The sequence below is a fragment of the Triticum urartu genome, chromosome 2 (genome assembly GCF_003073215.2).
Source record: "Triticum urartu cultivar G1812 chromosome 2, Tu2.1, whole genome shotgun sequence".
Taxonomy (NCBI): Eukaryota; Viridiplantae; Streptophyta; class Magnoliopsida; order Poales; family Poaceae; genus Triticum; species Triticum urartu.
This window is the reverse complement of record NC_053023.1, coordinates 489,934,407-489,945,826: the sequence shown is the minus strand read 5'-3', so window position 1 is coordinate 489,945,826 and position 11,420 is coordinate 489,934,407. Positions and strand designations below refer to the sequence as shown.

Genomic DNA, 11,420 nt, shown 5'->3' with positions numbered 1-11,420 from the left:
GGCTCGGAGAGCTCGGGAATCCGGACATAGTTCGTCCTCGGGATAGAGGAAGATTCGCCGCGTTCCTCCTCCACCACCGCTATCTGATGGGTGACCGATGGAGAGTTAATCTCCCTTTGGTCGGGTTTAAGCCCAATCCGGTCATAGTCCGTAGCAACTCCCAGAGCGACGATGCGATCCAAGAGTTCATTCAAAGAGGAGAGCTCCATTGGATCCATCTGCTCGGTGAATTTCGAGCCGACGTGGAGGCTATTTTTGATGTCCTGAGAAGTCATCATCGACGCAGCGGCCGAGCGGGCGGTCATGACGAAGCCGCCTAGTCGGAGAGTTTGGCCTACAGCCAGGGCTCCCCCAGAGGTGATGTTGTTCTTGACAACGAGACGAGCCATCCCTCCTTATGATGACGACACAGTGGAACTGTCAATGAAAGCACCAACGTCGGTGTCAAAACCGGCGGATCTCGGGTAGGGGGTCCCGAACTGTGCGTCTAAGACGGATGGTAACAGGAGGCATGGGACATGATGTTTACCCAGGTTCGGCCCTCTCGATGGAGGTAATACCCTACTTCCTGCTTGATTGATCTTGATGATATGAGTATTACAATAGTTGATCTACCACGAGATCGAAGAGGCTAAACCCTAGAAGCTAGCCTATGGTATGATTGTGTGTTGTCCTACGGACTAAACCCTCTGGTTTATATGGACACCGGAGGGGGCTAGGGTTACACAAAGTCGGTTACAAGGGAGGAGATCTACATATCCGTATTGTCAAGCTTGCCTTCCACGCCAAGGAGAGTCCCATCCGGACACAGGACGAAGTCTTCAATCTTGTATCTTCATAGTCCAACAGTCCGGCCAAAGGATACAGTCCGGCTATCCGGAGACCCCCTAATCCAGGACTCCCTCATTCCCCAACACAAGTCCCCTGCCACCCGTTGATGGAATTGGAGAAGCTCATCTTGGGAAAGCACTGCCATCCCCGAGCTGAATCCCCAAGCCTCCGCATAGCTGGGTGACGTGGGTCTTCTCACCAGTCGATGAGTCCTTCTTTGTAGTCATTGACCGGCACGTGAAAATATGCTTGAAGAGACCCCAATGCGAGTGGCAACCAATGAAGTTTTCGCAAAGAGAAACAAAGGCAGAAAGATAGAAGACGACATTTCGGAGGGAGATGCTGGAGCTGCACCCCAAAAAAATCCAAGAAAGCTCGAAAGAAGGGGTGAGGAGGCATCAAGAAACCTCGATCGATGTGGGTCACCAAGAGAACGCGCTCGACCTCCTGCAGCGCCGGCTCGACCTCGCCTGCCTTGGGACGCCTCCACCCATCCGTCGGAATGAGCCCCTCCGCGGTGAGGTCCTCTAACCACTTTGTCGAGATGTGCGAGGGGATCCAATCCCCCGAGGCGCTGCCTGTCGGGGGGACCGAGCTCGACGACGTGGCCTTCTCGGCCTTCTTCGCCTTCTCCAGCTTTTCTGTGGACTTCTTCGCCTTCTCCAACTTTTTCGTGGAGTCCTTCGCCATGGCCTTGAGTGCTCTGACACGCATGGTGAGCGGACGAGTGGAGAAGTGAAGAAGAGGAGATGAGAAGAAAAGGGGATCTGAGGGAATAACCCTAGCCCCAAAATCTTTTATACCTCAAGTAAAAAATCACACCACGGATCCTCAGCCGCAGATCCCTGGATTGATGGCACCCGCGGCGGCAGTGCGCACAAAACAATCATGGCACGTGGCAAATTTCGGGGGCAAAAACCAAGGCGTCCTGCCCCATTTCCCCACTAATCCATGATGTTACCGGTTCTGCGCGCGCACGCTCAATTCCGAATCCCAGAATTACCGTGGCGAATCAACCCGATTGATTTCCCACCATTCCTTTCCCAAAGGACGTTTGTCAGCCCAACTGACCACCCTCTGTGGGGACCGTGCACTCGAACACGTAAAACACCCGGCTGTAGTCACCATCAGGATTTCTATGAGATGAGCTTGATGCCCCTCCGTAGGTTAACTTGGCCCTTTCACTAGGCTCCAAGGCGCATCAAACTTGGACTCGTAGATGGCCCGCATTGGCATTCCCCTGGGATAAGAGTGGCATCTCCCGGGAGAGTCAGACCGCGCCGACATCGCCACTAGTTTTTTTGGCATGTCCACACTCAGACCCAAGCCTATCTCTCCTGACAGATATATGAGTGCCACCAAGTTTTTCTCGGCGATCGACAATGTACGATCATTCGGAAACCCTTTAGTCCACAATCTGTTGCGTTTTCGTCCAAGGCGCATCTGACCACGACTCGGAAACATATTCCAAGAGCCCTTGAAGCACTCGGACATAACCGAGAAGCTCGGTCCGCTTGCTCTACGAAACATCAACCGATTTGGGGGCTAATGATGAGGTCACTTACTACAAGTAGGGTCAAGGATCCATCATCTAGGCCCCGCCTAGGGCCCCACACCATCATTGGTAGGTCTCCGGACCATAGACGCATTCGGATGCGTACAACTGGAAGTCCACTCGGACGCACCAACGGCACTCGGACGTCTTCCCTCCAGTCGGCCCGGCGATCACCACTCGGACAAGGAAGGTGAAGGGACGACGTGGAGCTGCAATGGCTGAGTAGTCTTAAGCGAGGCTTTAAGCTTAGTCAAGGCTACCGTTACCTGTAACTGCCATATTTGTGGCTATTTATACTAGTAATTGCCGTAGTTATGAGACTTTATTCACCCTTGCAACATGGAGGTGGAGAGGTAGCGACGCACTATATATAAGCCACCTTCTCTCTCTGCTCCAGGGTTAAGCACTTTCTGTAATCACACCCCCCAAGAGAAAACAAGTCTCAGGGCATGAGATGTAGGGATGTTACCTCCTCCGAGAGGGGTCTGAACTCGTAAACACCGAGTGTTACACTTGCGGCGTAGCTAGGCTCTGCCCCTCTTTCGTACCCCTAGTACTTATTGTCAGGATCATAACCCCGACAGTAATCCCTCCGGCTACGTCGTCGTGAGACACCGACCAACCGCACCACTATCAAGATCTCATGGGCCAAACATGACCAACGAAAAGACCGCAACTCTTCGCTCTGTCGATCACCGCTGCGGAGGTTGTTTTCGGAGGACAAATCATTTCTCTCCCATTGCTTCTCGTAAAAAAATATCTCTCTTGTTGTGACGCACGGGCATATGTGCTAGACCCTCGAAAAAACGAGCATCAACAGGGGTAGAGCATGCCAGACATGCCGACTTGGATGGCTCGGTTGTAGCAACATCCGGGCTCTGCTCGGCTCGGCTCGGCTCAGCTTCTGGGCTGCTATGTGCATACAGTACTGTAGATCAAGACAGATCAGGCAGCAGTTTGGCGGTGTCCACTTTGTGGTGGCGCGACCAGGTGTCCAGGTCCCCACGTCATCTAACATGGACAGCCTCCGCCCCGCGTGCCATGCCATATGACAGACCCGGATTCCCGCGAGAAGCCACTTGAATTGCATCTCAGTACGTACTAGTACGACCTTGGATTCGTGCTCATCTCTAGCTAGTGCCGCGCTGTACTGTACTGTACTCCGTGCACGCACCGGGATAAAACACAAAAGCACGGCACATACGCGTGCATGTGCATCGGGCTCGGGGCACCAGCAAGGATAAACAAGAGCCGATGCACCATTCCATGAGAATTAAGATCAGAGGAGACGGGGCACGATCGAAGACCGCCGCAGCGCATGCGCGAGCGCTGGGGCGCCGGGACGGCGCATGTGAGCGAGCACGCCGACGCCGCAGCCGATCGTGCGCACGCGTGCAGATGCGGCGCGCCACGTGAGCCCCCGTGCGCGCGCCCGACGGCCGGCTGCAGCGGCATGTGCCACGGCACGGCCGTGGGTGCGTGGCGTGGCTGGCCGACGCCACTGCCGATGTCCGCGCACATGGCGCCACGCACGCGTGTGCCTGTGCCGCGAGACCGGGTCAAACGTGGCTGCGCTGCACGAGGCGACGGGAACGGGAACGGGATCGAGCCGAGCGAAACAAGGGAGAGGAAGCATCCTCGCGTCTCTATCCTCCCGCGCCTACGTCCTTTTGACTTGTCTTGCAACTTGGCATGCTTGCAAGTGCAGCTTGATGTCTAACAAGTTAATGCAAGCTTGGAGATGCTAATCAATGTTCTCTCCAAAACCTTGCCGGGATCCACCGGCCAAATTCATCCAAAACCTGTTAATTTAGTTTTGTTTTTGCATGGAACCTGTTAATGCGCTTAACAAAAGCCCGAAGTTGAGAGACAATGAGCTTTGGCGCCTTGCTGTGCCTCCATGTTTAGAGACCCCTCTCCTCTGGGGACCCAGCTAGGCGGAGAGACTTTAGCTCACCGCCCCGTTTTTGTGTTTCTCTTATCCACGCTGATCTTTTGATTACTCGCATTGTTTTCCAGCGACTTTTCTGTTTAATATATGGTGAAAGGCTGGATCTTCACCATAAGGTAATCCCGTGCCACGCTTTACTATCTTCGACGATTATTCTGATGAGTGCTTGGGGGTATCTTAGCGGATAGTGGTGTTAGGATGTCTGACGAGGGGGAAGCGCGCGAAGTTCTTTCTCTTATCCGTGCTAAGGAAATCACGCAGGCCGCGCTCGCCCAGGCAGCGTTGGCCCGCGTTGCGCCAGTCGCAGAAGAAGCAGGGGCTTCTCTTGTGACTGTTGCGCGGCCCGATCAGGAGGATAGAGCAGCAGGGGCTGCGTCGTCCCCCTCCAACCGTCGTCTTGCCAAGACACGGCGCGTGGCCAAAGCGGTGACCGCTCGCGGTATCCGCCTCCGCAATCGCATTATCTAATGCGTTACATATTCTGGAATATCCGGGGCTTCGGCCACGCTGGGAGGCGGACCCAGCTAAAAGAGTTCATTCGAAACGAGGCGATCGATGTAGTTGGCCTGCAGGAAACCATCAAGACTGATTTCAATCATCGGGACCTGCTAACTGTTGACCCGCTGGAGCGTTTTGTTTGGCATTGGGTGCCGGCGGTCGGGCACTCGGGAGGCATGTTGCTAGGCATCAACCTAGTTTGCCTGGAGGTGGTGGCATGGGATGCTGGCCGCTTCTTTCTGTCGGCCCACGTGCGCCACCGTGCAACTCTCCGCGAGTGGGAGGTGATTGTGGTTTACGGCCCGGCCGATCACTCGCGCTCGCTCGAGTTCTTGGGAGAACTCCAGGCAAAGGTTGCGTCTTTGGGCACGCGAAACCTTCCTCTGCTTGTGGGAGGGGATTTCAACTTAATCCGTTCGGGAGCGGATAAAAACAATGGTATTATTAATTGGACAAGGGTGTCCATGTTTAATAGTGCAATTGCAGCTATGGCCCTTAGGGAAGTGGCTCGCGTGGGGGCACGCTATACCTGGACCAACAAACAACTTACACCGGTGCGGTCGGTTTTGGACAGGGTTTTTATGTCCCCGGAGTGGGAGGCGTTGTTTCCTCTTTGCTCCTTGCACGCCGAAACGAGGATAGGGTCGGACCACGTCCCCCTCATTCTCTCCTCGGGGGAGGAAAGGCTAAAACGCAGTCCTCGTTTCTTCTTTGAAACCGCGTGGTTAGAGTCTTCGGACTTTGAGAAAATCTTCCTATCGAATTGGGAGAATTGCGTCGCCCGGATCGGGCGCGTACGCGGGCCGATGGAGTTCTGAATTGCTGCAGGCGCGGGCCTGCGTGTGGCCCTTAAAGGGTGGGGGGCTAACCAGGGGCGCGACGATAAGTTGCTTCGCTCGCGTTTGACTGCTGACCTTGCTCAGATGGACGCTGTGGCAGACGTGCAGACCTTCTCGAAGCAGCGCTACGCGCTTGAGGCCCAGGTTGAGTCCCTCCTCCGGGCTGAGGAGGAGTACTGGCGTAGACGTGGAGGAATCAAGTGGACGCTCAAGGGTGACGCGGATACCAAGTATTTTTCACGCCTATGCAAATGGCCGTCGTCGCAAATGTGCAATCCCGCGCTTGCAATCTGAGCAGGGGCTCATTTTGCGGCAACAAAATATCGTACGACACATTTATGATTTTTACATCCATCTCATGGGTTCCAGGCAGGAATCCCGGGCCCGGCTTAGGGCGGACGTGTGGGACCCTGCGCTGCGGGTCACGGATGCGGAAAATGAGGGCCTGGGTCTGGCCTTCACCCCGGAAGAGATTGACAAGGCGACGCTGGGCATGAAATCGGACACCGCTCCCGGGCCGGATGGGTGGCCGGTGGCGATGTTCAAACGGTTCTGGCAAGTGCTCAAAGGGCCTATTTTTGACGTTTGCAATGGTTTTATGCGGGGAACGGTAGATATCTCTCGCCTAAACTTTGGGGTTCTCTCTCTGATCCCCAAAGTTCTGGGCGCGGATCATATTAGGCTCTTTCGTCCTATTGCGTTGATTAATGTTCCGTTTAAAATTTATGCGAAAGCTTGCTCAACCCGCCTGACTCCGGTAGCTCACCGTATTATTAGTAGGAACCAATCGGCCTTTATTCGGGGGCGCAACATCTTGGAAGGGCCGCTGGCCTTAAATGAGATTGTGCACTCCCTTAAACGTGCTTGTCAGCCCGTGATCCTACTGAAACTGGACTTCGAAAAGGCTTACGACCGCGTGAACTGGGAGTTTCTCCGACAGGTTCTCCTGGACCGGGGATTCTTGTCGGTTTGGGTTCACCGTATGATGCAATTGGTCTCGGGAGGCCAAACGGCGATTGCAGTGAACGGAGAAGTAGGGAACTTCTTTCGCAACAAGCGTGGGCTGCGGCAAGGGGACCCAGCCTCGCCGTTGCTGTTTAATTTTGTGGCCGACGTCTTGGGCGCCATGCTAGACAAAGCCCGTATAGCTGCCCACATCAGGGGAGTGATGGGCAACCTGATCCCGGGGGGGTGTCTCACCTGCAATACGCGGATGACACACTCCTCCTTTTCGAGCCCGACACTCACAGTATTGCAACGGTCAAAGCCATTCTGCTGTGTTTCGAACTCATGTCAGGGCTAAAAATCAACTTTCACAAATGTGAAGTAATGTCCATAGGGATGGACATGGCTGAGAGCCAGCGGGTTGCCAACTTGCTCAATTGCAAACTTGGCCAATTTCCGTTCACATACCTCGGCCTCCCGATCGCGGCGAAGAAGTGTTCGATCGCTGATTGGGAACCTCTCACCTCCAAGGTAGCGGATAGGGTGTGTCCATGGAGAGGGAGATTTATGTCTTCAGGGGCTAGACTTATCTTAACCAACTCGAGCCTCTCATCCTTACCTATGTTTGCCATGGGTTTGTTCATGCTGGCGGACGAGGTACACATTAAGTTGGATACCCCGCGGTCCCGCTTCTTTTGGGAAGGAGCGGGTCCTAAACGGAAATACCATATGGTTAAATGGCAGGCCGTTTGCAGACCTAAAGCCCAGGGGGCCTTGGGATCATCAACTCCAAGCTGATGAACATTGCACTCATGTGCAAATGGATGTGGAAGATGTCTCAGGGTGAGACTGTCCTCTGGATCGACCTTCTCCGTGCGAAATACTTCCCAAATGGGAGTTTCTTTGAGGCGGCCCCTCGTGGGTCCCCCTTCTGGAACTCCATTCAAGCCCTTAAACCCTTCTTCGCCAGGGGTGCGAAGTTCGGGGTTAACAACGGACGCTCCACGCGGTTTTGGCTTGACCTTTGGATTGGCCAACAACCTCTTTGGTCCGAATTTCGCCAACTCTACTCCATTGCTGTTGAGCCCAACCAATTGGTTGCTTCGGCCCTTAGCTCATCTCCACCCTACATCAATTTTCGGAGAGAACTAACGGGGCCGGAGATGGCAGAGTGGGATCGCCTTCGGGCGCTGATTGCGGATGTTCCCCTGTCTGACTCCGCGGACACGGTCTCTTGGAGGCTTTCTTGCTCTGGCAAATTTTCTGTCAAGTCCTTATACAGAGAGCTTACCCGCGGCCAGGTTCCTTCGGCTGCCATGGGGCTATGGAAGGCTAAAATCCCTCTAAAGATCAAAGTCTTTTTATGGCAACTTTGCCAAGACCGCCTTCCTACCTCGATCAACCTTTCCAAGCGCAATGGCCCCGCCTCTGGCCCTTGCACTTTGTGTGGGGTGCCGGAAGATGCGGATCACGCCTTCTTCCGGTGCCCTCTGTCGTGTTTCTCTTGGAGTGCGGTTCGCGACGCCGCGAGGGTGGATTGGGACCCCCGCTCCGGTGCAGCGCTGGTGTCTTCCTTGTCTTCGCTTCAAGGCTCGTCGCGACGGGTCATGTGGACGTGTGTGGCGGCCATGTTATGGGCTATCTGGCATATTCGTAACAAGCTTACCATTGAGGGTGTTTTTCCCTCGCACCCTGCTGACGTTATCTTCAAATGCATCGTGTTCTTGCAGCAATGGACACCGCTGGGAAGGCAACAGGACTCTGATCTTCATCGTCATGCGATTATCCGCCTCCGCTCTGTCTACGCCGAGTCCCGCGCCCCGTCGTCCACGTCGTCTGCTGGCTCATAGGGATGGGCAGCCCCTTTTGGTTCTACTTTCAGCCGAGCCTGCGTGCTCGTTTCGCTAGGCCGGTCGCGCCCTGTACCGTACTTATTTCCGTCTCCGGTTTAGTTTGCTCTCCTGGACTTTTTCGCTTTTGGTCTGTTGCAAAGTGTGGGTTATGTGGTTCTGCTACGCTGCCTATGTTGAGGGCTTTATTAATTTAAAGCCGGATGGCCCTGACATCTTTGTTCTAAAAAAAAGCTGGATCTCTAAAAAAAATGAATCTACGTGGAGGAGAAAAATCGGAACGCCACCTGACTACAAAACAGAGGCTCTGCAGTAGTACATAGTACCATTTATGCAGGCCCTTCTCTTAAAATTCCTTAGGCGACCGGAGATTATAAGGTAGTTCCAAAGTTAATATAAAGTTGGGTCATCTATTTTGGAACGGAGGGAAGTAATGGTAAAGACGAGATGGATTCAAGATAAGATATTGGCGTTTTCTGGCTGGCTCCAGACATGTTCTACATTGTCGACGATGCTGACCCACCAGCCGGGAAATAAAAAGTAGACCTAAAGCTTTTCATAACACCATTACATTAGTCTTAGGATTTTTCTCCAAAATGCATGTGCATATGCGTTTCGTTGGAAGCACGTGTGGCTATAGGCTATAGCTAAGAAGGCCTAAGTATTGGAAGCACAAGAAGACACGCAAAGTAAACAAGCAAAACCTGGTAATGAAAATTAGGAGTACACGAAGATCGATCAAAACTGTTGGTTCTTGTCTCCACTACGGACGATTTGCTTCGTACATATAACTTGAAACAAACAAGCTAGGTGAACTGTGAGGTTATGATCGAGCGATCTGATTATACATGCGGCCGACAAAACAAGGCCTTTCTCGTTCCCTGGCTAGCTATACTTCATCAGTTATGGTGCAGCATCGCGAGACCCTGCATGCCGGTGCTTCGAACCGAGAAGGCACAGGCGCAGCTTGGCTGCAGGTCCATGCCATCCTTGATAGCTTCCACCACTGCTGCGGGAGCGACGACGCCGGACGAACTCGCGGTGTCGTGGAGATCATCGTCGTCGTCGAAGACACCATGGCGACGCGTCGCCGGCTCATCCTGCCGTTGGACGACGGCCCTCCTCTTCTTCCTGCTTCTCATCTCGCCCGAACTACGAGACCTCGTGGAGACGAAGGAACGGGAGCCAGAGAGGCTCGCGGTGCGACGACTGCCACCCCAGCCGGAGTGGCATTGGTCGCCGCCGAAGGCCGACCGACGCTGCTGTGAAGGCATGTTGGTCTGACCTCGCACTTGCAACAGCTCCTCCTCTTCGCCGCGCAGGTGCGGCGGCAGGCCGGAGGACGCGTCGGAGACCATAGAATCCTCCTCCTCCTCGTCGGAGTATTCCACCTGCGGCAGCATCTGCCTCAGGACGTCGCCGGGCTGCACGTATGGCAGCGTGCGACGTTGCTGTTGGCCTGACCCGGAGTGCTCCAGGTACAGGGTCCAGCCGGACTGGCAGCCGCTGCTGCACTGCGAGCTCTCCTCGTCGGCGGAGGCTCCATCTTCTCTCCCCGGCATGGTGTGTGTGATGAGAGCAGAATCAGATCGGCTTCTCCTTTTCTCTGGCTAAGCTAAGCAGTGGCGTGCGACGATGCTGTGTGTTCACTCGCTTGTTGCAGCACTCGGTAACTGGCCAGTAGAGTGTATATGAGGAGAGTGGAGTGGGGATCTCGAGGCGAGCGGAAACACTTGTTTTATATCAGGCGCAGCTGAGCTGGGCAACCCATTCCCTTCTTGGTTCCTGTCCACGGACAAGGGCACATGTGGATGGGCGTGGGAGGAGTGCACGGTAACGAGCCGTGCACGTGCGCGGACACCACGACGACTGGGGGACATCTCGGCTTGGATCCAAACTTGGGGCTTCGCTTGGTTCTGGCTTCCAAGCCGACCCACACAACCCGTAATTTTTTTACATAAGGTATAAGAGGCTTGCCATTTTCATTGGTTAAAATTGCTCCGTTAATTAACGAAAAATCGGGCTAAACCAATACAATCCAACCCATACGACATGGGCATCACCGGCCAACATGAAACATAGAGCTGCAAAGAAGAAAGACATCTACCGAGGAGTCACAAGCATCATCGTGGTCACCGGTTGCCCTGAACAAGCGACTCCGACTTCACCGTAGAGTCCATCATCGAAGCCAACCTGCAAATGGCTACACAGAAGCCATGATGGCACATGCCAACAGGTGGCCACACGCACGAGCGACCGACAACTCCAACTTTAAAAGCGAGCTTCACATAGGAAATATGTAGGACTTGCGCCGACCGTGCCCTCGCAAACGACCACCGACTGACTATCATTGTCACCACCTGAACACGCTCCATCGCAGCTCCGGCTTCAAAGCAACCAAACAACACACGAAAGAGCACCTCAGACACGCCGGAAAGAACATATTACCGAAGTCAACGACGCGACCATAGCTCTTCTCGGTGCCATCGTCATCGTCGCCAAAACAGATATCAGCGCCCCGCCTCAGCAAACCACGCAGCCAAGATGCCGTCATCCACCAGTTTCCCAGTAGTAGCCGGCTCCGAGACGATGCCCCCGACAAGGAGAAAAACGTGAAAATCCTCCATGGCCCGACCCAGCGGATCTGAGGTTTCCGTCCAGAGCCAAAGCGGTGGTGAGAAGCAGCACACCTCCATGCATGATGATGCTTCTACGAAAAGGCTGTGATGCTCATACGTGTCCCCGTCGCCAGCTCCAATGAAGATTGGAACGAGGATTTCTCCCAAAGACGTCGTGATCACCTACCACCGCCCATGGATCACCACACATGCCGAGTCCTACCTCACTCTATCTGCAAGATCCGACAATCCACTGTGCCCAGAAAACGCACCACCCCCTGGTCGTAGCCGCCGTCCACCACCGTGACCGCCACTACTGCAACAACCAATGCC

General features: G+C 54.3%; 1 protein-coding gene across 1 annotated transcript; it reads right to left on the bottom strand.

The window, feature by feature from the left end:
• Positions 1-9,205: 9,205 nt before the first annotated feature.
• On the bottom strand, positions 9,206-10,161 carry LOC125541709 (protein SOB FIVE-LIKE 1-like). The gene has a single exon (XM_048705053.1). It carries the CDS (start codon positions 10,029-10,031, stop codon positions 9,369-9,371), a length of 663 nt encoding a protein of 220 aa, XP_048561010.1. The 5' UTR covers positions 10,032-10,161; the 3' UTR covers positions 9,206-9,368.
• Between the last annotated feature and the right edge of the window lie 1,259 nt (positions 10,162-11,420).

What these genes read in the sequence shown, in the direction of transcription:
- LOC125541709 (XM_048705053.1), bottom strand. Translation starts at nt 10,031, where the DNA reads ATGCCGGGGAGAGAAGATGGAGCCTCCGCCGACGAGGAGAGCTCGCAG.